The sequence below is a fragment of the Malaya genurostris genome, chromosome 2, assembly GCF_030247185.1.
Source record: "Malaya genurostris strain Urasoe2022 chromosome 2, Malgen_1.1, whole genome shotgun sequence".
Lineage (NCBI taxonomy): Eukaryota > Metazoa > Arthropoda > Insecta > Diptera > Culicidae > Malaya > Malaya genurostris.
This window is the reverse complement of record NC_080571.1, coordinates 243,284,002-243,309,994: the sequence shown is the minus strand read 5'-3', so window position 1 is coordinate 243,309,994 and position 25,993 is coordinate 243,284,002. Positions and strand designations below refer to the sequence as shown.

The 25,993-nt window shown below is 37.9% G+C and overlaps 1 protein-coding gene across 2 annotated transcripts in view; it reads right to left on the bottom strand.

Moving 5' to 3' along the window:
* Positions 1 to 25,993, bottom strand: part of LOC131428407 (uncharacterized) — a 90,757-nt gene that overhangs the window by 12,163 nt on the left and 52,601 nt on the right. For both annotated transcript variants that reach the window (XM_058592353.1, XM_058592354.1), the window contains exon 4: positions 8,720 to 9,153. In XM_058592353.1, coding sequence (XP_058448336.1) covers positions 8,720 to 9,153 — 434 coding nt within the window. The remainder of the gene's footprint in view (positions 1 to 8,719; positions 9,154 to 25,993) is intronic.

Sequence of the window (25,993 nt, the reverse complement as noted above, 5' to 3'; positions counted from 1 at the left end):
TTTGGAATTTTTTTTATAAGTTGCACAATTGGTGTAGTTACTTCCATTTTACATGACGATGCGAAAATTTTTGCAGAACTTCTACAACTGTTAGTGCAATATGGACAAGTTGGTGATCTGCTGCATAGTTGATTTAGACGTACTGAAAGTAGTTCTACAGTGATTTTTTCGGCAGTATTGTGAAACTTTACAATGATAAATTGCACAATCAATTTTAATATGTTTAAAAATCTTTCTGAACATAGATAACATAATTAATAATTCTAAAACAATTGTATATTGTTCCACCTGACTGGAGACAAGTGAAAGTTATCGCCATTCAAAAACCGGGGAAACCAGCTTCAAATCACAACTCATATAGACCCATTGCGATGTTGTCCTGCATCAGAAAATTGTTCGAAAAAATTATTCTACGACGTCTCGACACTTGGGTCGAGACGAACGGTTTGTTGTCAGATACTCAGTTTGGCTTCCGTAGAAATAAAGGGACGAATGATTGCCTTGCATTACTTTCGTCTGACATCCAAATTGCCTTCGCTCAAAAGCAACAAATGGCATCTGTATTTTTAGACATTAAAGGAGCATTTGATTCAGTTTCCATTGATGTTCTTTCAGACAAGCTTCACCAAAATGGACTCCCAGCGGTTATAAATAATTATTTGCACAACCTTTTGTCAGAGAAACACATGCATTTTTCACATGGCGATTTGACACTCAGAAATAGTTACATGGGTCTCCCGCAAGGCTCATGCCTCAGTCCGCTCCTCTATAATTTTTACGTAAATGACATTGACAGCTGTCTAGTAACCCCATGTACACTAAGACAATTGGCAGATGATGGCGTGGTTTCAGTTACTGGACCCAAAGCTATTGATCTGCATAAACCATTGCAAGATACCTTAGATAACTTGTCCGATTGGGCTGTTCATCTTGGTATCGAATTCTCTGCGGAGAAAACAGAGTTAGTCGTCTTTTCAAGAAAGCATGATCCCGCGCAGCTTCAGCTCCATATGATGGGAAGAATGATCCAACAGGTTTTAACTTTTAAATACCTCGGGGTGTGGTTCGATTCCAAATGCACGTGGGGAGGACACATTAGGTTTCTGATAACAAAATGCCAACAAAGAGTAAATTTTCTTCGAACAATAACAGGATCTTGGTGGGGTGCTCATCCGGAAGATCTAATAAAATTGTATCAGACAACGATACTTTCAGTGATGGAATATGGATGCGTTTGCTTTCGTTCCGCTGCAAGCTCTCATATTATCAAACTGGAGCGAATTCAGTATCGTTGTTTGCGAATTGCTTTAGGCTGCATGCATTCGACACATACAATGAGTCTTGAAGTTCTGGCGGGAGTTCTTCCATTAAAAGATCGATTTTGGGAGCTTTCATCACGCCTCCTAATAAGATGTGAGGTGCTGAATCCCATGGTAATTAATAATTTCGAACGACTAGTCGAGCTTCGATCTCAAACAAAATTCATGACAGTATATTTTAACCATATGTCACAGGAAATCAACCCTTCAAGATATATTCCTATCCGTGTCAGCCTCCTAAATGTCCCTGACTCAACTTTATTTTTCGATACATCCATGCAGCGCGAAGTGCGTGGAATCCCGGATCATCTACGTTCGACGGAAATCCCAAAAATATTTTCAAGTAAGTTCAGGCATATTGACTCTGAGAAAATGTTTTACACGGACGGATCGCGAATTGAAGAAGCGACAGGGTTTGGTATGTTCAACAATAATGTTTCGGCCTCATTTAGGCTTCAAGAACCTGCATCTGTTTATATAGCAGAGCTAGCAGCAGTTCAATATAGTTTGAGTGTAATCGTCACATTAATTCCAAACCATTATTTCCTCTTCACAGATAGTCTGAGTGCAATTGAAGCCATTCGCTCAAACATGACTGGCAAGACTGAACCGTTTTTCCTGGGCAAAATAAAACAGTGCCTGAACGACATATTGAACAATAATTATCTAATCACTATAGTCTGGGTCCCGGCTCATTGCTCCATTCCTGGCAATGAAAGAGCCGATATTTTAGCCAAACGTGGTGCTATTGAGGGTGAAATTTATGAGAGACCAATTGCTTTCAACGAATTCTATAGCTCGTCTCGCCAAAGAACACTTGCCAGCTGGCAAGCTTCTTGGGATAAAGATGATCTGGGTCGGTGGATGCACTCAATTATTCCGAAAATATCGACAAAGGCATGGTTCAGGGGACTGGATGTGAGTAGAGATTTCATTCGTGTGATGTCCAGACTCATGTCCAATCACTACACGTTAGATGCACATCTCCTTCGAATTGGGCTCTCCGAGACTAATCATTGTGCTTGTGGCGAAGGTTATCGAGATATTGATCATGTCGTTTGGACATGCGTGGAGTATCGTGATGTCAGATCTCAACTAATAAATTCTTTGCGTACCCAAGGTAGACTATCCAATATCCCAGTTCGAGACATTCTTGCTTGTCGTGACCTTCCATACATGAAACTTATTTATCATTTCATAAAGAAAACTGGAGTTTCAATTTAATAAAGGCCCCTTTCAAGACTTAGTTCTGATCCCAGCTGCGTCCATGAGTTCAACCAATAGCTAAATTAGAATAAAAATAATGTAATGATACAAACAAACTCGAAACAGTTTATGAAATTATTAACAAAATGTCTGAAAATAACAGCTTATTTTATAATTTATAGAAGTTAATCGTTTGGTTCAAATAATATTTCCGAGTAGATTTCATAATTAATGACGAGTTACCTAAGATGATATTTAAGTAATAAGAGAATATGTTTTAATAAATGCAAAACGTTGTGACTATGTTAGAATTAAATTAGGATAAGAATATTATGTAAAAGTGATGCTACGGCGAAGAAAAACTTATGTAAACTGCCTTAAGAAATAAACGTATTTATGAAAAAAAAACAATTGTAGAACATTTTTAAATTTCGATAAGTTACATTTGCTACTTGGGGACTACCCTGCATGTGAAAACACAAGAAGAGAAAAATCTTGAATTAGTGTCGGCGGCAAAGCAGAAGGAAAAAATAGACTTGTGGTCAGTGTATGTGTTTCTGTTGATTTTTTTTCCGTAGGTATAAAACTGTATGTGAATGCCATGGTGACCAAAAACAGCGAAGGTTTCTTCTAGCCAATTGGAATTGGATGTGTTTTATTGAGCTGGCAGCGTAAGAAAAGAGTTCGAGACGACAGTAAGAAATTTTCGACGACAAGGTTCGCGAGTGGAAAGGAGTTTTTTTTAAGCCCTTTGACTGTAGGCGGATTAGGTTTTCGGACTAATGACGACAACGTTGTGTCCGATCCAAGCTATTTAATTCAACTAATTGATTTATAATAGACAACGCGTGGCCACATGTAAAAGATCCTAATAATTGGGGACAATATATTGTTCAACTCAGTTTTGTACCTATTGTTATGTCATCCCGAATCAAAGCGATGGAATCCCCGTCCCTGTCCACCATCTTCATTGGAACTAACAAGACCTTTTTTTGTCACTAACTTTTTCGTTCCCTCTCCCCTGTCTCTTCACCATCTCGATGGCAACTAATTAGATCTCTGTCGTTTTCAGACATTTTGTTCCCACATCCCCTTTTTACCCTGTTTCCACAATATTTACTTTATTTTTCATTCTCTTCCGTAACATCACCATCACCGCCCACGGAAGACCGCTCCAGTCGAAAACCCAGCATGCGGGCCACCCGCCGGGCTTTCGTGGCCTGGGGGTGTTTCCCGCGGACCCACACGGACCGAAGGATGCGGCCAGCGCTAAATATTTACCAACGCCATCTGGAAGACTCGTGCAATATTGAATACATTGACCACTGCCGATCGCCAGCTGAACGCTGGATTTTCGAGAAGCTAAGATCACATATTCTAATGATACTATTCTAGTTTTAAGTTAGTCGTTTATTAAGATTAGAATATAACCTTGGCATCTTAGAGCTTAAGCAGTGTGCCTAAAAATATATTGTAATATTAAAAACAAAAAAAACGATGGAATCTTTCAGCAAGTTTTGATTCACCGTAGACCACTTGTACCGGAGCTGCAAGGTACACAGATACTCCTTGCTCCATCGTTTCCAAAAGTGTTGCGTGAGACTTTGCATTTTCTGCCAAAGATCCAAACGATTTTCTGCAATGTGCGCTAAATCGGGTTCAGGTACGGCTAAAAGCGGTCGTCCGATGATGAAGTGTCCTGGAGTAAGTGCTTCTTCATCGTTCAGATCGTTGGACAGTGGAGTAATTGGTCGCGAGTTAAGGCATGCCTCAGTTTGCACAAGCACGCTAGTAAAGGCCTCATACGGCAGCTGACTATTTCCAACTATTCTGCGAATATGATGCTTGGAAGACTTGACGCAAGCCATAACGTAGGGGCATGTGGTGAAAGGCGATTTTTTGGGTACTTGCTTCCAGTACAACAGCATTTTTGTGATGCTGCGACAGGAACATCTGTCGATGGTCTTTGAGTTCCCAGTGGGCTGCAGTAAAATTTGTTGCGTTAACACAGAAGATGGTATTCGGTAATTCCCTGCACGCAATGAAACGACGAAGTGCCGCGATGAATACAGCCGACGTGAGATCCGACACGAGCTCAAGGTGCTCTGCTTTGACCGCCAGGCAAACAAACACTGCAACGTATGACTTTACAGGAGCTCCTTTGCGTGTGCTTGGTTTGAGATACACTGGTCCCGCAAAATCTATTCCGACGTATTGAAAGGGGTGTGCTCGATTAACCCTCTCCGGTGGTAGCTGTCCCATTCGTTGCTTGAGATTCCTGGGCCTGGCCTTTGCACACGTTACTGAGTTGTGTACTACTCGTCATACCAGATCTCTACCACGCAATTGCCAAAACTCGTGTTTCATGATTGCTAATGTAAGCTGTGTACCGCCATGCATGGTTCGCCGATGAACAGATTCTGCGATCAGTAGCGTTATGGATGTTTCACTGGTAGTACTAAAGGATGCTTTCTATCGTAGCTGATCGATGCATGTTGTAGCCGGCCACCAACACGTATCAGGCTGTCTTCGAGGATTGGGTTGAAGAAATCGCAAAGTCGACGATCGAGGTACATCTTGGTTGACAGAAAGAGATGCTATCTCAGGGGCAAAGCACTCTTGTTGAACAACGCGTACGTGTGCCTAACATAGTTTCACGCATTTCGACAGGCCAAGGCTGATCGACAGACATTATCCAGTTAGGCCCGTTCCACCAAAGAGAGCTGTTGTACAATTCCGAAACAAACATTCCCCGCGAAATTAGGTCGGCGGAATTGTCACTACTGGGAACATGTTTCCAAATTCCACTGGTGGTCAGCCTTTGAATTTCCGCAACACGGTTCGCAACAAATGTTTGCCATTTAGACGGCGACGAAGCAAGCCAATGTGGTACGATGGATGAATCGGTCCAGAGAAATACTTTGCCGTTGTGTGCGATGGTGTCTGCAACCATTTAAAATAAATTTGCTAAGAGAAGGGCGGCACAAAGCTCAAGACGGGCGATGGACTTGACCTCCAAAGGAGCTATCCTTGACTTGGCTGCGAAAAGCCGAACTGTACAGTATCCATCATCGGTGATCGAACGAATATAGACGCAAGCGCCGTAAGCTTGTGCAGACGCGTTACTGAATTCGTGCATTTTGACGATTTTTGGTTTTTATATCAATTGAGGAATTTGGCTTTGTATCTCTTCCCAAGCGATTTGATACGAAACGGGCAGGTTGGAAACCCACGATAACGTTGTCTTCCACAGCGTCTGCATAAATATCCTTTACGGTTTCTGGACCAAGTAATCCCAACGGATCGAATAGGCTCGACATACGGGACAGTACGGTGCGTTTTGTATTCGTTTCAATTCTTGGTCATTCCGGAATTTTGTAGCTCAGTAAATCGGAAGCTGGTTCCCAAAGTAGACCGAGAGCATTTACAGACGAATGATTGTCAAATTTTAGCAAAGTTTTCGTTTCTCTTAGCGATACGGGCATAAGATCGAGAATCTTTTGAGAATTAGAAGAGAATTTTCTAAGTGCGAAGCCTGTCGACTCTAGTATAGCAGTTACTTGAATGCACACTTTCTTCAAGGCTTTGAGATTGTTTGAGCCGGTTAACAGATCGTCCATGTAAAAATCTGCCTGGAGTATTTGGTGCGGCAGCAAATCTGTGGGTGCGATAACTTAAACAAGGTGTACATAACGCCCGGCACCATAAAAGGCCAACTATATAAAGAAGATGGCCTCCTGAAATATCACAGGAAACAAACAGGCAAGACTCGCCAGTAAAATTCTTGGTGCTTATGAAAGACAAGCATCGGAAAACAGGGAAGATCTTCAAATCCACCAGGATTTGGAAAAAGAGCGGATGAAAATGTGTAAGAAAGATAACGCAAGTGTTGCACAAGATTTAATGGCTAGCGGACAATTTCACCCAGGAGAGTAGTTTGAATAACCCAACTTTGCAAAAACAGAGTTAATATGTTACTACTTGACAGTTTCAAAATTATACGACTTAAAATGAATTCTTGATGATCATTTTTGTCGTTTGCATTTGTTCGAGTTTTCAGTTTGACAATTTTTATTAATGATTTGTTTTAGTTTTGTTAAGATGTAAATACGTTTTGAGATCGTTTTAAATTTGGTCGGTATCTAACGGGGGAAAAAGATGTTGTAACTATGTAATGAAAGCCGCGAAAATGTTACCACAGAGACTGCATATGAAAACACACGAAAATACAGCCCAATTGGCTAGAAGAACCAAGCATGCTTTGGCCATCATAGCATTCAGAACATGTATCACGAAGAGTATAGTATTCTAACCAGTATAAATAGCATTCTCTTCTACAAGCTGCCATCGTGAGACGTTTGCAGTTGATTTTTACCTATGTTGAACGCTAAAGAATGTACTCTGAGAGACTTAGAAATTATCCAACAAAATCTGGACACCCCTAAATACAGTGCTGTGCGAAATAATAGCAGCGCGAAATACGTATACGTATTTTTCCTCAGCAATTTTTCTAACAAATATTCATTGCATAAGAATAGTACTTTAAAAAATATAACATTCCTTGTGTGAAAATTGACCTTTCTGTTTCGACAGAATTCGCAGCCGATTCATAGCGTACAAAATCATTGCATGGTTAGTAGTTACTTTTCTAGGAGATAATTAATCGATCATTACAAACTTAGATTCAAATGAATGGGCTTACGGTCCTATAAAAAACTTCTGAATTACTTCTATTACGGATATACCAGTCCCCAGCTTCCGGGAGCACCGGAAATAGTAGTCACAAACTCTAAAATAGAACCAATCCACTTTTCTCCGCCATGGCTTAGGGTCTTATGATTTCATATATAACTCCTGAATTCCATGCGGATCTGACTTCCCGTTCCGAAATAACATGGTTATGAATGCCCACAAATTCCAACCGTTTCATAAATCGCACCGATACGTACATGCGGTAATACGGAAGAAGAAAACACAATACCGCCTCTACGAACGAAGCACGCTGTATGTGGTGTTCGATTTCGTACACACAATAAAGAAAAAGAGAAGCTCGACCTTGTAAACACAAGCGAGTCTATCGACACCGAGCACACATGGGTCCGAGTTGTCAATCATTTTGAAGAAATCAGAATCACGGCACAGGCACGAATGTTTGCTACCGTGCGATTCTTCATGAATACTGTGCTGAGGTAGAGACAGGATAATGTCTAACATTCATATAGTTGACGACATTTTCGCTCTACATGACGGTATAATTTTTTAACAAACTTCACCCTGTTTTTCTGGAACCAGAATTCCATAAAACCTTTCATTTGAGCCTAATTGTTGAAATCTATGCATCTCCGAAAAAATGAAGAGACTTCTGCTTTTGAGTTTTCGACTACTATTTCCGGAATTTTCGGAACCAGGAACTGGGAACTGGCATGTCTGAAATCAAATTAAAACAATTTCGAGCCAAAATTGAAGAATTGTACGGCTAACTGAAAGTATTTTGCTCAATTTTTCAGTGTCATATATAAAACACGCTATTGAAAGTGAAATTTTTATACTCATTAGACCGTAATTCCGGAACCGGAAGTGGTACTCGGATTAAATTTGATAGGGTTCAATGGAATTGGAAGACCTTTCATTAATGTTCATTAGTTTGTGAAAGTTGGTCTCTGCGAAAATCGAATGTTCTTTTATTCAGATTTTTTTTCGCACTTTTCATCCCGTAATTCTCGAACCGGAAGTCTGATCCGGGTAAAATTCATTTACATTTTAATGCCAAGTCTCATGGGTTCGAGCAAAATCTCTCACAACTTACATAAAAAACTAAGATAGGTTAGGATAATAAGAACCGAACCGAACTTCGTATGCAAAAAGATTGTACTCTTTAAAGTCAAATTCTTTGCCATACTACATAAGTGTTGATCCTGATTTTGCAAACTTTCCTGTTGTTGATTTCTGGAATTGCTCCGACAACTGCTATCTTGGGATTAGTTACAACAAAATACAATCAGAAGCTTTCATTATTTTCCCGCAGATGAGACCTGCAAAACGCTGCCCAAATGCTATGACAATTTCTCAGGGGTAAAGTAAGTGAAAGTAAATGGACTAAAGTAAACGTGTATGCAAATGGAAACTAAAACACTTTGTAAGACAGATTTCCCAGAAACTGGAATGTGCCATCGGATTTTTTCTACTCAACTCACCTGAACTGGGCATTGAATTTGCCGGATTTTGTTCCAACCGGAGCGAGATGAGAGATCTGGGTTACGATTTTCGGTGTTGATGGGTGCACAATGTTCAGCGTGGTGATTTGGTCCGATTTTCCGTACGGCTTTGCATGCCGAGCGGTGGTCTGGATGGCGGGGCTCACATTAGTCAGCAGTAGCGGAGTGGTCATGTACTTTGGACCAAGAGTGTGCCCACGTTGCGGTTGCTGTTGCTGCTGCTGTTGGCTAACCGATTGTACCTGAAAGGTGTTCTGATTCTGGTACTGTGTGATGGGCTGGTTGAAATGCTTCAGAATTTGCGCATTGTGCTGCGCTATATGAACTAGTTCGTCCTTACTGGTAGTATCAAAACTGGCTACACTAATCAGCTGCTGCTGAGGCACGTGGTACGGGATGGGTCTCCATGGAACCTGGAAAGAAGAAAAGCAAACGAGAGAAATGATAGAGATGAGAAAAATGCCAATCACAATTCTAATTGACTTCGGTACCCTGCTATAAACGATCAGATTTAAATAAGATCAACCGCCGCTCCGAAACCAATTTCGGTTGACCCGTTATCTTGGGTATAATTTGTATACGGCATTCGATGGTGCAGAGCTTTTATGACAAATTTTAACCATTTGTGTACAGTTAATGGGTTACAATTTTATGTATTGTCATTTAATTGGGTAGTCATTAACCTGAACTGGAGAGACTTGCTGGAGAGACTTTCATTTTGGACCAGCCAATGAAAATCAATCCGATTTCATGTTCCTGTTGGCATAGTTTTTTTTCGATTGTATGAAGGAAAATCGGTCAGAACGATTCGATATACATCTCTAGAGAACTGAAGTCTAATGAATTATGAACATCTTAGAACGTTTTACAGATTTAAATTTACTTTTAACCTACCCAATACACAGATTTAATTCTTTTATTCAATTACTAAATAAATTTACAGATTAGGGAGAACAGATCGTCGTTAGTAGAAAATAAATTTGTAGAAGGTTTGTTAATTTAATTTAAATCGTTTATTTATACCCGGTTTTAATCTAGTTACGGTCGTTCGGGTTAGGAGGTTTGTTTCCTCAATAGGGAATACTATATTATCTGAAAGTTGTTTTGACAGTGTAAAGTGACGTCTCTACTCAGTATTGTTTGGCAAATCATGCATGAATAGGTTAACTCCAGAACAACGCTTCCAAATCGTAGAAATTTCTTTTCAAAATCAGTGTTCGATTAAAACGGTTTATAGCGCGAAATTGTCTTCAGTGATGAAACATTTTTAGCAAAATTGCCGTATTTGGATTAAAGATAATCCACACGTCGGTCAAGAATTACAGATGCATCCCTATAAATGTACTGTTTGGTCCGGTCTATGGGCTGGTGGAATCATCGGTACTTATTTCCTTAAAAATAAGAAAGGACGAAGCATTACCGTGAATTGAAATCGATACAGAAACATGATCAATGAATTTTTTTATTGCCAAATATTCAGGATATGGATGTGAACGAAATGTGGTTTCAACAGGATGGTGCCACTTGTCATACTGAGGCCGAAACAATCGAAAGCATAGAAAGAACTTGTCAACGACAGCATTATTTCGAGAAGTAGACCAGTGAATTTATCTTCGCATTAGTGTAATTTGACACCACTCGATTATTATTTTATTTCACCCCGGTTATTTTTTTTTTTTGGGATACGTGAAATCATTGGTTTGTGTGGATAAACCAGCAACGATTAATGCTTTGGAAATACGCCCTCAAATGCTTGAAAAAGTGGTCGAAAATTGGACCTCCAGGATGACCTCTGTGAAAAAAAGTTGTGACGGCCATATGCCGGAAATCATATTTAATTGTTAAATGCCAAGAAACTTTCTACCAAATAAAAAAATTGATAATTTCATAATTTGGCATGTGTTTTATTTAAATTTCAAATCAGTCATCTCTTAAAAAAACACCCTTTATTAAGTAAGTTAGATTAACTGTTAATGATTAAATAATTAATTTTCAAGTGTTAGTTTTCAGTCGAATCGGTCTTTCTAGCCGTGAAAAATTAATGGTTTGCCATACCGAAAACGTGTACTACGTTTCATACAAATCGAAGTGAGTCGATCCTCGGAGTAAATTGATGCGTTGGTTCTATCGATATGAAAAAGTGAGGATGTTCGAAAATTATACTCAAATACATGCATAGATCGATACTTAAAACTTGAGAAATTCCGTTTAATCAGTACTAACAGATGCATCCAACATGGCAATTATTTTAACTGAAATATAATAAAATGAAGACAAAATAAGTGCAATGCTATGTGGGCATATCAGCGGAACCAAGCAATTACTCGACTATAAAACAACTAGATCATATAAGCCAACCAGGTAAATAAAATGTAAAAATTACAGCAGTTACACTTGCCTCTGGATCCCTACAACCGGAGTGAGGTTGTTTTTTTTTAATTTTTTCTTTATTTCGTCGGTCGCATCGAAATTCCATGCGTCGTGATGAATTCGAAATTTATTCACCAATACCGTCGTGGTAGAGTAATATCATCAATAAAAACAGCTAATACATGCCACGATGAATAATAATTATAAAAATAAAAAAAACATGTCCAATTTTTTGCGTGCTATGCAGCTGATTAATATTACCCTATTTAGTTCGAACATCATACACAGAAATAACAGGACTGCTGGATTTTGCTACACCAATTCAAACGCACCATTCAAACTTTGAATCTAAGCTCGTGAAAATCGATCGGTACCAGTTTCATTTTGGAGGTATAGACCACTGTGATTTTAAATTTTTTTATGGCCTAATACACATATTCAAATTAACATGAATCGACATGAATGAAACATTCATTTTTAAAAATTTTTATCAAAAAATCCATGTATGTGATAATGTTTGAAACATAGCAGATTTCAAAAAGTGATTGAGTGTTATATGAATAGTTAATAAATGCAACTTATCGTCGAAACCCTTCAAGTTTTTTATATCGTTTATTTATTTAGCTAATAAGTGCAACTTATTGTCGAAACCCTTCAAGTTTTTTATATCGTTTATTTATTTAGCTAATAAGTGCAACTTATCGTCGAAACCCTTCAAATTTTTTAATATCGTTTATTTATACCCGGCTTTAACCTAATTTTGGTCGTTCGCCGGGTCGGCCCCTTTAAGTAGCTTTGAATACGAAAACCGAATTAATATTTTGTGTGCCAAAACCGGACTAGAACTTTCCAGAGCAGAAAACGATTAAAATCATTTTTAGTGCAACAACCGGGAAAAAAATTGAAGGGGATAACCGGGCACATTTCGAATGTTATCTATTTTAACTAACAGATTCAAAATCGTTTGAGATCTAAAAGATTTCTGAATACTGGATATTTATGACGAACCATTCATTTTAATCTAATTGTATAGAAATTAAATATTTTTATCTTGACGAATTAAGTTCGATAATATATGTCTATTAAAATATTTTTTGGAATCAAAATTCAAATAATTATACCTATTATCGATATTATCAGGTTCGAAAAGAAGTTCAGTATAATTGAAATTACTAACGAGATTACTATATTTAATTCCAGATCGTGTTTGAACAGTTTTTATGTATGACCATGCAAACAGTTTTAAATAAATATTAATGTGATGTTGAGCAAGATCGCACAAGGATTTTTATGAAGTTAATAAAAAAGCTTTAGAATGATTGAATAGTTACAGATACTTTTCCCGCTTATGCTGCGAACGAGTTTTTGTGAGAGCAGCTAAAGCTCTTCGCCTGCGCACGGTTGTCTTCTGAGAATGAGAACAAATTTGTCTCAGTACAATACAAAGAGCGTATAAGGTCTGCTGTTACTCTGCGTGCTGTACAATTCCCACAATTAAAAAAATAATCTCAATGTTAGTTTTGTTACCCAATTTTTTAATTCACGGTGTTCGGTTTTTTGATTCACAATCAGAAATCTTGATTCACATTCTTAATTCACGGTGTTCGGTTTTTTGATTCACAATCAGAAATCTTGATTCACATTCTTATGCGCAAAATGGGCTTATTTCCACCTCTGCTTCAACGTAGATGGAGTGAAAGACAATCATTTAAACAAATTTAGTAGCATGGTGTTGATACAGTTCTGGATTAACGTATTTTGTCGAAAAGCCGCTACCGTTTACGAATATTTTTAATGTTACAATCTGCTTGACGAGGAATATTTTCCAGTCGTTCTGCTCTGAAGGGATATTCCTTCCGACAAATACTCTTTCCATTGAATAGGTAGTTAGCTGAACACATCCTTATTGGTTACCTGGTAGTTCATGAACGGCAAGTAAACCTCAGCATTCAGAGTAAAAACAACAACATTCGCCATTGTTCATTGGATGTTTTTTTTTCGTATCGGAGAGTCAATAAATCAAGTGGAACAGGTGATAAACAAGTGAAAATAATTTTCCAGCATCATATTGCACAGAAGCAAAACAATAATAGCCATAAAAACTGGCCAACAACTCATTGATGGTTTGTGGCTTTCCGAGGGAGAAAAAAATCCAACAAATGTTTGGCTCTTGCCATCAAGCAACCGTCGGCATCCGGCCTGTAGTCTGTAGCACTCTGGCATGCCCATCAGTCATTGCCAACGGACCGAGGAATATGGATACAATTTTCTCAAATTGCACGTTTGCATGAAATTAGTGGGGCAGCCGTCTTCTATTATAAGCTGACCCCACGGTGATACCACCGCGAATAGTGGGAAAGAAAGTGAACTTAGGAAGAAAACTGTGAAAGAAAATGAACGAATGATGATCTTTTCACTTTCTGTTAGATGTTTGTAAGAATGCATGGCTTAGTGAAGAGATGGATGGGTTCAAGCTAGGTTTCGAGTGGCCTTGCGCAATGAAAACAATCATGGATGTTGGCCTCGGTTGATTAATGCAGCTTCAGTGATAACTTGTTCAGTTTGATGCCATGCTACTGAAATTACTGGGTAATTTAGATAGTCTTTGCTGATGGTGCCGGATAAACGCTTCGGAAAAGTAATATTTTTTGCTGGCACTGGAAACCAGACATTAACGTCTTGTTAGAGAAAATAGCTTATCAATAACGAATAATATATATCGAACAACTTTTGGAGACATTATACTCAGATTGGATGGACCCAGCCGGAAAACCCAAACACGTTTACAGAACTTTCGAATGACAAACTAATCAATGACATTATGACGTAATGAACGATGCCGTTAGGGCCAGTTCGTAAACTTTTTAAGTAATAGTTTATCAGTTGTTATGCTGATATTACAACTGTCACCTAAGTTTTATGTTTGTTTATAGTCAAATAATAAAAAAAATTATCGCATAGGTGTCTTATTCTAGGTTAACCCTGTGCCAGTGGTAAGTATGAAAGTATTTTCATTCTTTTGAAAGTATTATCATAATTTTGAACTCGAAAGAGATATAAACGTTCATCAAGCGCTGACAGCAAGTACAGGGTAGCACAAAGAAACCTGACACATTCTGTTTTTCGGTTATACTGGAACCAAACAAGGGAGGGAGAAATCGAACACGGCATCGGAAAGTAGAATAAATAAGGTTTATTTTCGTTTAGTAGTTTTCCATCACGAATAACTGGAGTGTCGCTCATCACGGTTTTATTTATTACTCGTTTTTGAAGAATCAGTCGTAGGTTACAAATATTCATGAATTTAAAAAAAATAACTTAAAGCCGAAAGTACCGGTTTATTCGCATAACACTGTGAAGCGGTGGGTGAAAAATTTTGTAAAAACAGATTCCGTGACCAAAATAATTCCTCCGAGCCACATCCGGACTGTCCGGACACCAGAAAATGTAGAACAAACGAGTTCGATCCGCTGTTGTGAAGAGTCCAGCGCGTTTGGGTAAGAAATATGCGGCTGATTTGCAAATTTCTCGTCGTTCTTTCCATCGAATGGTCAAATAATTGGGGTCAAAAAATATTTGAATATAATGCTTGAATTTTCGAGGTTGACCTTCATACCATTTCTGTCGCACCATATCATAATTTTTTCCATGCTTGTTTTACGAAGCACAACTGCCAATTTAAGGTGTAAAGATGTAATGCGTTCATCCCCGTATATAGCTTTAAAACGCATAAGTCTGTCACAGAGGTCGTTGATAAAGCGTACTAATAATAGTGGTTCAGGATGACATCCCTGGGGCATGCCAAACGTGATGTTGAAACTGTTCGAAAACGAAGCTCCAAGCCTTTCGAAGATTCAAAAGATATGGTTTGTAAGGTATGAGGAAATCAAAGAGGTCTAAGAAATCCGTTTTTCAGTCTCTTCACAGCATGCTCAAGTAATTTTTTAAATATAAAAAAGAAATCGCAGCAGTTTTCATTGTTACATCAAATCTAATATTAAAACTTTAAATTCAACAAAGGCCAACTATAATGTACTATAAGATCATGTGCCAGCCAAGTTGGCCATGAATGCTTAGAATGCATAGATAAAAATAAGTGAATGCATAGATAAGAATAAGAACTATCACTAATCGCTTTTATATAAATAAATACTGTTTTGAGTTATAAAAATGAATGAGAGTCATTTCGCCGAAAGGGTTATTTCGCCGAATTCCATTTCGCCGAATGCCATTTCGCCGAATGCCATTTCGCCGAATGCCATTTCGCCGAATGCCATTTCGCCGAATGCCATTTCGCCGAATGCCATTTCGCCGAATGTCATTTCGCCGAATCAGTCATTTCGTCGAATCCTGAAATCATCTTAAAATCGTAATTGGAATTGATTTAAAATTAAGACAAATTAAAGATAATAGCGTTAACGTCCGTTTTGTTGACCTACACTTGTACTTCTTGAATAAAGATTGATTCTTGTACTGTTGAATAAAGATTGATTCATGAACGGAGTTCCCAAGAAAACTTGTTGACTATTAATTACTAAGCATCAAAGCAATTGCATAGGTGTATCTACCAGGCAAATGTATGTGGTATTTTCCTAACTAAAGCAAAGAAACCTAGCTTTGAGTAGACCGGGCCAACGAGGCGGTTACAGGTTTGTATGCAAGAGGCCGCCACTTCCGACGGCGGGTCGGCGGCCAACTCAGCCATCTCAGGCATCTTGGCTTCGGTTATGTGGCTGCGCCACATCAGTTATACAGGAGACATGACCCTTTCGGCGAAATGACCCATTCGGCGAAATGACCCTTTCGGCGAAACAGCGTTCGGCGAAATGACCTGCTCCTATAAAAATTATGAGTGATTGCTGCAAATGTTTTACTTTTTTGGTTAATATAAAAGACAGGTGTGGAATTCGCTAAAACTTTGGAAAACATTTCCGCAGCCAGGAGCCCAATCGATTCAGTTCGACGAACTGCAAATGCCTGTATGTGTAAGCATGTATATCTGTATGTGTAAGCAGAATAAAGAAGCGTGGATCTCAGAGATAGCTGGACTGCTTTTGAGCAAACTAGTTGCAAATGGAAGGTCTTGCTGAAAGTATGTACGCTATTACTTTCGGTCTGATGATTACTTTCCGAGTCATACAAACTTTTATGTCAAAAGAGGTATCGGTTATAACTGTTAACGAATTGCATTCGGAAATCTAACAAAATCGCATCGATCTGTTGTTGTTTTTCGAATTTATTTACCAGCGTCTACACGTGAATCGTAGAAGGATGTCTGTGAAAAAGTTGTTGAAAATCGATTAGGCACTCTAAACTAAATTTACGCAGAATAAACTTTAACGCTTTTTCAAGTATTAGAAAGTTTGCCGAAAAGATAGAGCTGAAATAATATAGTCCCTTAAATTTTTTGCCTTTCTCATCAAGAAGCAATCATTAAGAAACTGGACTTTTGAACCGAGGCCCGGAGGGAATGAGTTCGTCGAGATCGCAAAATATCTCTGTATGTGTGTGGGTGTGTCACAAAAATAGACACTCAATTTTCTTCGCGATGGTTGGACTGATTTTCATAATTTTAGATTTAAATGAAACAAAAAGCGGCACTTGTTAGAATAGCATACTTCAACGGAAAATTGAATTCTTTGAATGTCGGCATTTTCGGTTTAAATTTAAAATGTTTTTTAAACTCACAAATAGTTGTAACGTACGACTTATTCTTCATGAACGAACTATAAATAAAATCGCAGTGAACGGCACTCCAGTGCTCCATGATGGAAAACTTCTAGATTAAGAACATAAACCTTCATTCTTCTACTTTCCGATGCCGTGTTTAGTTTCTCCCTCCCTTGTTTGGTTCCAATATAACCGGAGAACAGAATGTTTCAGGTTCCTTTGCACAACCCTGTAGATATCAAGGGAAGTACATATTTAGGAGTAATTCCATAAACTTGCAACCGAAAAGGATCGACTTGCTCCGATTTGAATAATACTTCGCACTCCATTTTGCCCGTATTTGCAAGATGTCCCAAATAGATCGCTATTTCGAAATAGATGGAAGGTTTTCAATTGGTCGAAATAAGAGCAGGTCATTTCGCCGAAAACCATTTCGCCGAATGCCATTCCGCCGAATGGGTCATTTCGTCGAAAGTCGTTTCGCCGAAGAGGTTATTTAGCCGAATGGACCAAATTTCACCAAATCATCTATTTATTTTAATGTTTCCTGGATAATTGAATGTGGCGCAGCCTCATAAGCGAAGCTAAGATGGCTCGGCGGCACAAAGACACCAAGGCGACGCCAGCTGAGTTGGCCACCGATCCGCCGTCGGAAGCGGCGACCTCTTGCATACAAACTTGTAACCGCCTCGTTTGTCCGGCCAATTCAAAGCTAGGTTTCTTCACTTCAGTTAGGTCTGAACGAGCGGTAGCGAGGTCGGATAGCACACGAGCAAAACGATGTGGCGAAGCAGCATTCGATATTATTTTCATTTGCAGTTATCGGGAAATACCACAAACGATTACCTGGTAGATACTCTAATAAAGTCAACAAGTTTTCTTGGGATTTTCGTTCTAAAGATGAAAAAAAGTGAAAAGATTAATAAATAAATCATATTTCTGGATTATTTCAGAAGTACAATTGTAGTTCAACAAAACGGGAGTAAACATTTTCATTTGTATTTGTTTCAAATCAATTCCACTAACGATATGAGGATTATTGAAGAATTCGGCGAAATGACCCTTTCAGCGAAATGGCTTTCGGCGAAACGGCTTTCGGCGAAATGACCCTGATCCGGTCGAAATTATGGCCAATTCGGGGGATTCATTAGTTTGGGGAAAACACCGATCTTGTTGACAGCATAAAACTGTAAAACCACTTTGGAGTAGAGGCAGCCGATCAAACCGTGACAAAAGATGACTTTGTGGATGAACGGCAAAACACGTATTTTCTTCGATGAAAATATTGGATGTCATTGTCAAGGATGTGACGAATGTTTCCGTTTCCTGGCAGTAACCACAAATCGCTTACTAAATTATAGCCTTCTCTGGGATTTTTCCTGAACTTGAATCTTTCCGGCACATCCCCACGTCCAGTCACGATGTTATAATTTTGATCGGAAAGCAGCTTAAAATCGAGTATGCTTCGTCATCGATCAATGTGCAGTTCTCAGTTTGCTTTCACATCTCATCCAAGTCAGTCGATAAAACAAAACCGCTTACGTTCGGGACAGAAGAAATCAAGTACAGTATTGTGTAGTGAACAATAGAACGACCTCGAAATGAGTGAACCAAACGAACAAAAGCTACTGCCGACACGAAAGAATACAATTGTTGTTGACTTCAGGCAGTGCAAAATTCGACCTTCGATACGAGAACTTGAAGGTTTGCTAAAGGAGCAAATGCATCTTGACATTAAACATGTGCATTTACTTCAATGCAATAAGACAAATAATGTTGTTTACATCCAGTTTAATAAAGAGTTGGATGCATTTCAATTCGCAAAAGACAATAACAATGTGCACTATGTGGAGCACGAGAACATTAATTACAACATTCCAGTATATATGGAAGATAGTGTTATAGAAGTGTGTGTGCATGATCTTCCCTCAAGCGTCACCGATTCATATATTCGCAAAACTATGTCCCAATACGGAGACATGACAACGTACTCAGCTAGAATATTGGCAGTTGGCTGTTGCGTATTTGAAAACATGAAAAGTTATCACAAGAAATGCTGGAAATGTTATCACAAGTGCTAAAATTGGTTTTCAAACATTAAGTCTAATGAACTCTTTCAAATAAATGCACAGTAACAGTTCAAATAAATGCAACAGTAATTGGTGTATATCAAAGCAAATCTATCCTCAAATAAGTAACACTTTCGTATTCTAGTCTGCGTGTGAGCTCCCATAAGCGATTGCTAGCTGAATAGTAATATATTTGATGGTTCTTCATGTCGATTCAGGAATAAATGTTTATAAAACTCGCCACAATCGACATTCGTTAAAGTTGAGCATTCGAAATTACTATAAAGCAATGAATTCAATAAAGTTTGATTAAATTATCGATCCTGTCTCTGTTATTGAATGCGAATGCGTAGACGATCTGATTTTTAAAAACCTCAAGTGCAGTTTCTACGCTCTCAGTTTCTAAAGTAAAGAGTGCTTTTTGAATTAGAAAAAGGAAAGTGGTATTTATAGTGATAACTCATTATTTATTGTAGCAAACAGGTTGGTTGTCTACTATATATGGATGTATTTTACTATTTATAGAACATTGCAAACAATTTAAAAGAAAACTTTTCCAAATTAAAAACTTTGTGGCCGAACTGCGGAAAATACTCCACTTTATTGATGCCAGGAATATAAGTACATCGCTCTCTCAGCAGTTCTATATGATTCTTTTCGATCATATTTATATCCGCTGACTTAATAGCTGCTCAAGATCTGGTATTATAGATATTTTTGTGCGATTCCATATGTGCAGTGTGAATATTTGGTAGTGAAGCGAATTCGTTTCACGCCCTGAAAATTGTAAGTGTTCACAGAATGATATTTCGTAATTTAAAAACAGTTATTCAGAAGGGTCTACCGTTATCGATAGTTTTTTGCGTTGATTCGCCAAACGTCTTTTAACGATAAATTTATAACTAAAATAAATGGTTCGTAATGGTTTTCAGATTGGATGTTTCTTTTCGCTCTTCGTTTTCTTATAAATAAACATAACAATTACGTTTAGTATAGCAACTATCAGCATACTTTGATGTCGTTGAGTTGCCAGTTGATTTATTTTTTCAATATATCAACTTGTCACTATCTAGCTGAGGAACAGGCTAGGCTAAATTGATCTTTTGATGACCCAAACATTATCGATTGATTTGTATGGGACCTAGGGGTATTATTATTTGTATTTGGTGCATCTACAGCAACTAGCAACGAAAAGAAAACGAACAACAATACCATCGATACGGCAATGGATGACGAGGCGAACCACGAACGAAGTGCCCCTCAATCCTCGCAGAAGGAAAGCTCCTTTTCCCCTAGAAAAAGGGTGACAACGAGATCCAACTCAAAAAAAAATTTATTTAAAAAATCGGCTCAATCGGCCACGTAAAGTTTGTACGCAAATAGGCCTGAATAAATATCTTTTAAATAAAAAAAATATGTGCAGTTCTTTTGTTTCGTCAAAATACGGTCGTACAAGAGTAAGCATTTTAGCTAGTTTGAAACCAAACCTTTCCAGGTGTTTGTGAACAATTTTGTTTTCTTCTTTCGAGTTCTATTTGACGTTATTTCTGAACGCGATCGATTACTTTCATCAAACTTTCACCAGTTGTTCTATAGCAAATTACACTGAGTCAAACACTATATTTGAAGATAATTCTAAACTGTGGCAACAAACATAACATAAAAAACGATAAATAATGGAAACCAGGAAATGGAAGAGTGGAAAACACAATCTTTCTTCGGATGACACACCGTGTAAAGGAGGGCTAGTTTGGTCAGACAATTGAGTTATCAACCTTCTAGTGAACAACAGCCTCCTTGACTTCATGTTTTGCTCTGCACAAGAAAAAAATAAGCTGAGAAATGTAACGCTAACATTTACATAAACCATAAACCTCCAAATGAGAATGAAAGTGATTGCACGGCTGTGTTGTTGTTTCCTTTGTAGTTGATCAGCTTTTCTTTGGTTCATGGCGTCTGCGCTGCCGACCACTGTTTCCACCAGCTTCAATGCCTATATCATGGAATATAATTTTGATATGCAAATAAGCATGAAGCGAGATAATCAAATTTGAAACATCCCCGTAGCTTATTTATAATATGCTCGCTGAAAGCCACTACTCGAAGCGTAACAATAAAAACAAACCAAGAGAAAATGAAATCCGATCTACGGTGGCGTTCGCAATCACAGAACAACGAACAAAGAAAGAGAGCAATATTATGCTATTAAACTCTTCAGTTATTAGTTTTACTTTCTGCAGCGTCTTTCACTGGATGTTGAGGTGTGTAATGAATATTAGCCGAGTAAATTTACCAAGAGGTATCTTATCTGTCTGCTTATGATTTCCATGCAAAATAAATCTAATATTTACACGAACCATTAGCTTTCAAGCTATCTTGTAAGCTTGAGTTATTGCATTACTTTTGAAAATCATTATCACCTCAACCAAAAATATAGTCATTTCCAATATTCATCGCTTGCAAGCGCAGTTGGATGGTGGTTCGTTACAGACAGCAACCACCTATCATCATTTGTAGATTTAACAAACCGTAAAAATGTATGTGCATAATCCATCTATGAGGAATCAAAAAACAAGCTCATAAATTAGTAAATATATACTGATCAGGTAAAATGTACATGTGCTGTACAATTATTGTATTACAAAGCGTTATGACGCGTTTCCATACCACTTTCTCCCGAGGGTTTGAGATGCAGCACAGATGCACTGAAATAAAAAGAAATTCCAGCGACTCACCATTTACTATGTTAATCAGACTGTGCTAGAAGAACGCATTCGCTCATTAAATCGAAGTATTGATAAAAAATTCACAAGAGCAACTCGACAAATTAACTAAGAGACAAACATTTTGATGCTCAGGAATTCAGGTTGGTAGTCGAACATATGTACGTTAAATGGTTTGCGAAACCAGTGCCTTATATTGTGAAATAAAATGTATAATGTATGTAACAATCAAAACGTGATTAATCCACCTAGAAGTGAGATGATACCTTTTTTTTATCAATCCGCCTGTGTTTTTTGCATGAATATTCTTCAGTGTTTCAGTTTTCATGACATTATTTTAATGACCATCGTTTTAAGCGGCAATTTGAGATTCTAATCACTGATTACTCTGTAATGTCGCAACTGCAAATCGGATCGAATTTGTATCTAAAAGTGTAACAATCGATTAAACATTCCATGATATGTCGAAGTAATTTCCACTTTAGAGTTTAGGGTAATTTAAGGTACTTCCAGAGCCGGTATTCAGGAACTAACATAACCCAAACCGATTCGTATGGCCATATGACGAATAAATTGCAATATTTTGAGTCCAACTTTAAAGCTTTTCAGGACTGCCATCATCTATATCGCTTTGAATTTTAAAAATTCATCATCCTATAATTCCAGAATCAGAAGTCAGAATTGGATAAAATTGGATTTATTTTGATTTGAACTTTTGTTTCTGAAATTCGATTTGGCTTTTTTTGAGAAACGATTCGATACTGGAACCGGAATTCGAAATTCGGTGTAGCCGAAGTCCGACAAATTCACCTAAGTAGCTGTATAGTTTACATTTGTTTCAAAATGTTTGAAAATCAATGTAGACATCTTTGAGAAATCGTAGTGCGAATTCAATTTTTGGGTGCCTTCCGAAACGAAAACTGAATACAACCAAAAATGAAATAAGTTTATTTGGTTATCGACTATCCAAATCTGCTAACCCGATAAACCTGATTATTTTATGTGAAATAGACATTTTTATACTAATCACCCTGTATCTCCAAAACCGGAAGTTGAATCTGATTGAAAAACAAGATGTTTTATAGAATCTTAGATGATTCTTAGATTTCATTTGAATCTTAGATCGGTTCAGCCATCTGCGAGAAAAATGAGTTACACAGTTTTAATTTCGTTTCACATATCATCCTGTAGTTCCGAAACCAGACCACACACGAATTTGTTGATCTTGACGAACTGATTCGAATGGTATATGGCTGTTACGTTCTTCCAGCATTTATTGCTGTAAGTAGTTTAAATCAATATAATTATGGAATTGCTTTCAACTCGAAAATTCCGCCATCATCTGGTTTACATATGGCATATTCGAACGATTATCCGAGGTCCGAGGCAAAATATCATGCTGTACACAGTCTTTTGGGTACTTAGATACAAATGTATGTAACAGCATAAAAATCGTGTTTTATGTTGCTCCCAAGCACTTCTTTGCCGGACAGCGCTCAAAACTTCTACTGCTGGAATAGGGGAAAAAGTCGCTTACACAAAATTTTCGATATCTCCGTTAAAAATGGACGTATTTTGACAATCTATGGCTTGTTGGATAGGTATTACCGTGCGGAATCTAAGTCTGAACATATATTCTGTTTTCAAGGTCAATTGTGACAGATACAGTAAAAAAAACTGAAAATGTTGACATAAAACTTCGCATAACTCAAAAAGTAAACATCCTATCTTAAAACCATTCAATAGCGTTCAGGGTGATGGGGAGTCCTATCATTTGCGACTAGTTTGATCAAAATCGGTCCAGCCATATCTGAGATCTCGACCTCTTAGTTGACAACACACATACAGACACACACACACACGGACATTTGCTCAGTTCGTCGAGCTGAATTGATTGGTATATGACATTCGGTCCTCCGGGCCTCGGAAAATTTTTCTAAAGTTGAGCGAATTCTATACCTATTTTTTATATTTATAAAAAAAGGTAACAAATTATTTATATAGATTATATTTTTACGAGAACTGTTCATTCAGGAATTTATCTGAGCAATTAAGTTTAAGCATCATTTTTAATTTTAAAAACTATTCGGATTGTCTACTGGTGTGATAATGCCTTTTTCTTCCATAAACACAGCCCTATTAAAATACTATTAACCTTTTATTGATATATTTTTGATTAGGGTAGTTCACAAAACCATGAAGTATGCCAAATTTTGTGCTAGGGCACATAACCGTTTTTATTATTTTCGTCTTTGACTCATCAGTGCAGAGCAGATCAAATTGAACTGTTTAGTGCTAAACTCGGCCAGAAATGCATCGGCCAGAAATAGTCGAAAACACGTTTTCGTTCGGCACGTCACAAAAGACAATGCACTCCGTTGCAAAACAAAAAGTGTTCTGCAAATAGCAGAAACTTTACGTCTGCTTAGCGGTTCAAATTTAACTACCGAGTTTAGCACTAAGCAGTTCAATTTGAACTGCTCTGCACTGATGAGTCAAAGACGAAAGTTTATGTCACATATTCAGTTACATTTCTCAGACCAAGCGTATCAGCAATAATACATTAGAACGTAGTCATATTAGGTGTACAACTTTACCTCCTCCGTTTTTTTTTCAAAATTTGAAGCTTTATTGCGAAAAAGTGCTTACAGATGTATTATTCAAAGTATTGTCCGTCGCTAGCGACAACTTTCTTCTATCTTTCCGGAAATTTTCGGATCCCGGTTCGAAAAAAGGAGTCCTTTTTTGACGCTATCCATAAAGCAATCTATTTTTCCAACTCTTCGAAGGATTGAAAATGTTGATCTGCCAGGCCGTGTACCATCGAACGGAATAGGTGGAAGTCAGAAGGGGCGACATCTGGGGAATACGGCGGGTAGGGCAAGACTTACCATTTCAGCGTTTCCAGGTGCTTTTTGACCACTTTTGCGACGTGACGCCGAGCATTGTCGTGTTGGAGGATGACTTTATTATGTCGCTCTTGATACTGTGGCCACTTTTCTTTTAGCGCGCGACTAAGGCGCATCAGTTGGGTTCGGTAGCGATCTCCTGTGATGGTTTCACCCGGTTTTAAGAGCTCGTAGTAAATTGTTATTCATCTTTGAAGGTTTTTTCTCTTCCACCATCATGTTTGTCTTCGACATCGAAAAAACCATTTCTAAAACGTTGAAACCACTCCCGACACATTATTTTACTCAGAGCAGCATCACCGTAAGTTTCTGAAAGCATTCGATGCACTTCAGTTGTATTTTTTTTCGAATTGTAACAGAAAAGTAAAACTTCCCGCGAGTGGCAAGAATTGGCCACATAAACAGACATTTTCGAGCGTGAATAATACGAAAACAAGAATAACTTACTGAAACGGAGATGACAATTCGTTAAGCACTGTACATACTCACTTTAAAGGCATTATCATCTATGTATTTTAACCAGCCTCAGCCGGTACAGCCACCTATCGGAAAACGGCGGAAGCAAAGTTGTACACCTGATAGGTCTTTAATAATTATACAGATAGAAAAATATGACTTTGTCGATTACGTCACTAGAACGATTATATCTTCAGAACTTCAAGTGTCAGCCATATGATCTTCGAAATCGACCCATTGTTCAATTTTAATCTCAAACTAGCCTAAGATGATTGATATTGGCTAATCCATATACACGAAAATTGAGCAGTAACGAGCTTTGACGTTCACGTCGCTTATGCCATTAAATCACCGGAACCGCCAGTGACAGCCATTTGAACTTCAAACTTGTTTAATAAATCAATAGTAATTTCCAAACGAGCCTAACTTTATTGAAATCGATTCAACCGTTACGAGAAAATGGAGCGGAGACAAAAAGCGCGTATAGTTGCACTTATACCATTATATCTCCGGAACCAGGAATCACAGCCATTTGATCTTCGAGCTTAATCAATGACCCAATAGTGGGCTTTCACACAAGCCTAAGTTTGTTGAAATCGGTTCTGCCATCTCTGAGAAAATTGAGCGGTAAGAAAACGACGTGCCTTGTCGGTTAGGTCACTTATACCATTATATTTTCATTCAAAGAATAGAACATTCTTTTAAATTGATCAAGAATCTCTTTCAACAGGATTGTGTACGAGACACGACCGATCATAACAACATTAAAAATGCAACAGATTTAAGTTTAAAAAATAGGCAAATAATTGTGAAATACTATCTAGGATTCTGAAGCTAATTTTAGGAAGTTAAAATCGACAGTTACTAATATATCATCGGCCAGTGCGTTCAACAAGTATTTATAATAATATTGATAACAAAAGTTTTTTTTTAGAATTTCTACTCCCGTTCGTAAATAGATATTTCTGTTCCCGACAAGCGCTACCGGTGCTATGTTTGCTATGTTTGATGCATGTTATTGGGTAACGTTGAATAATGGTCGTACGTGACACACAA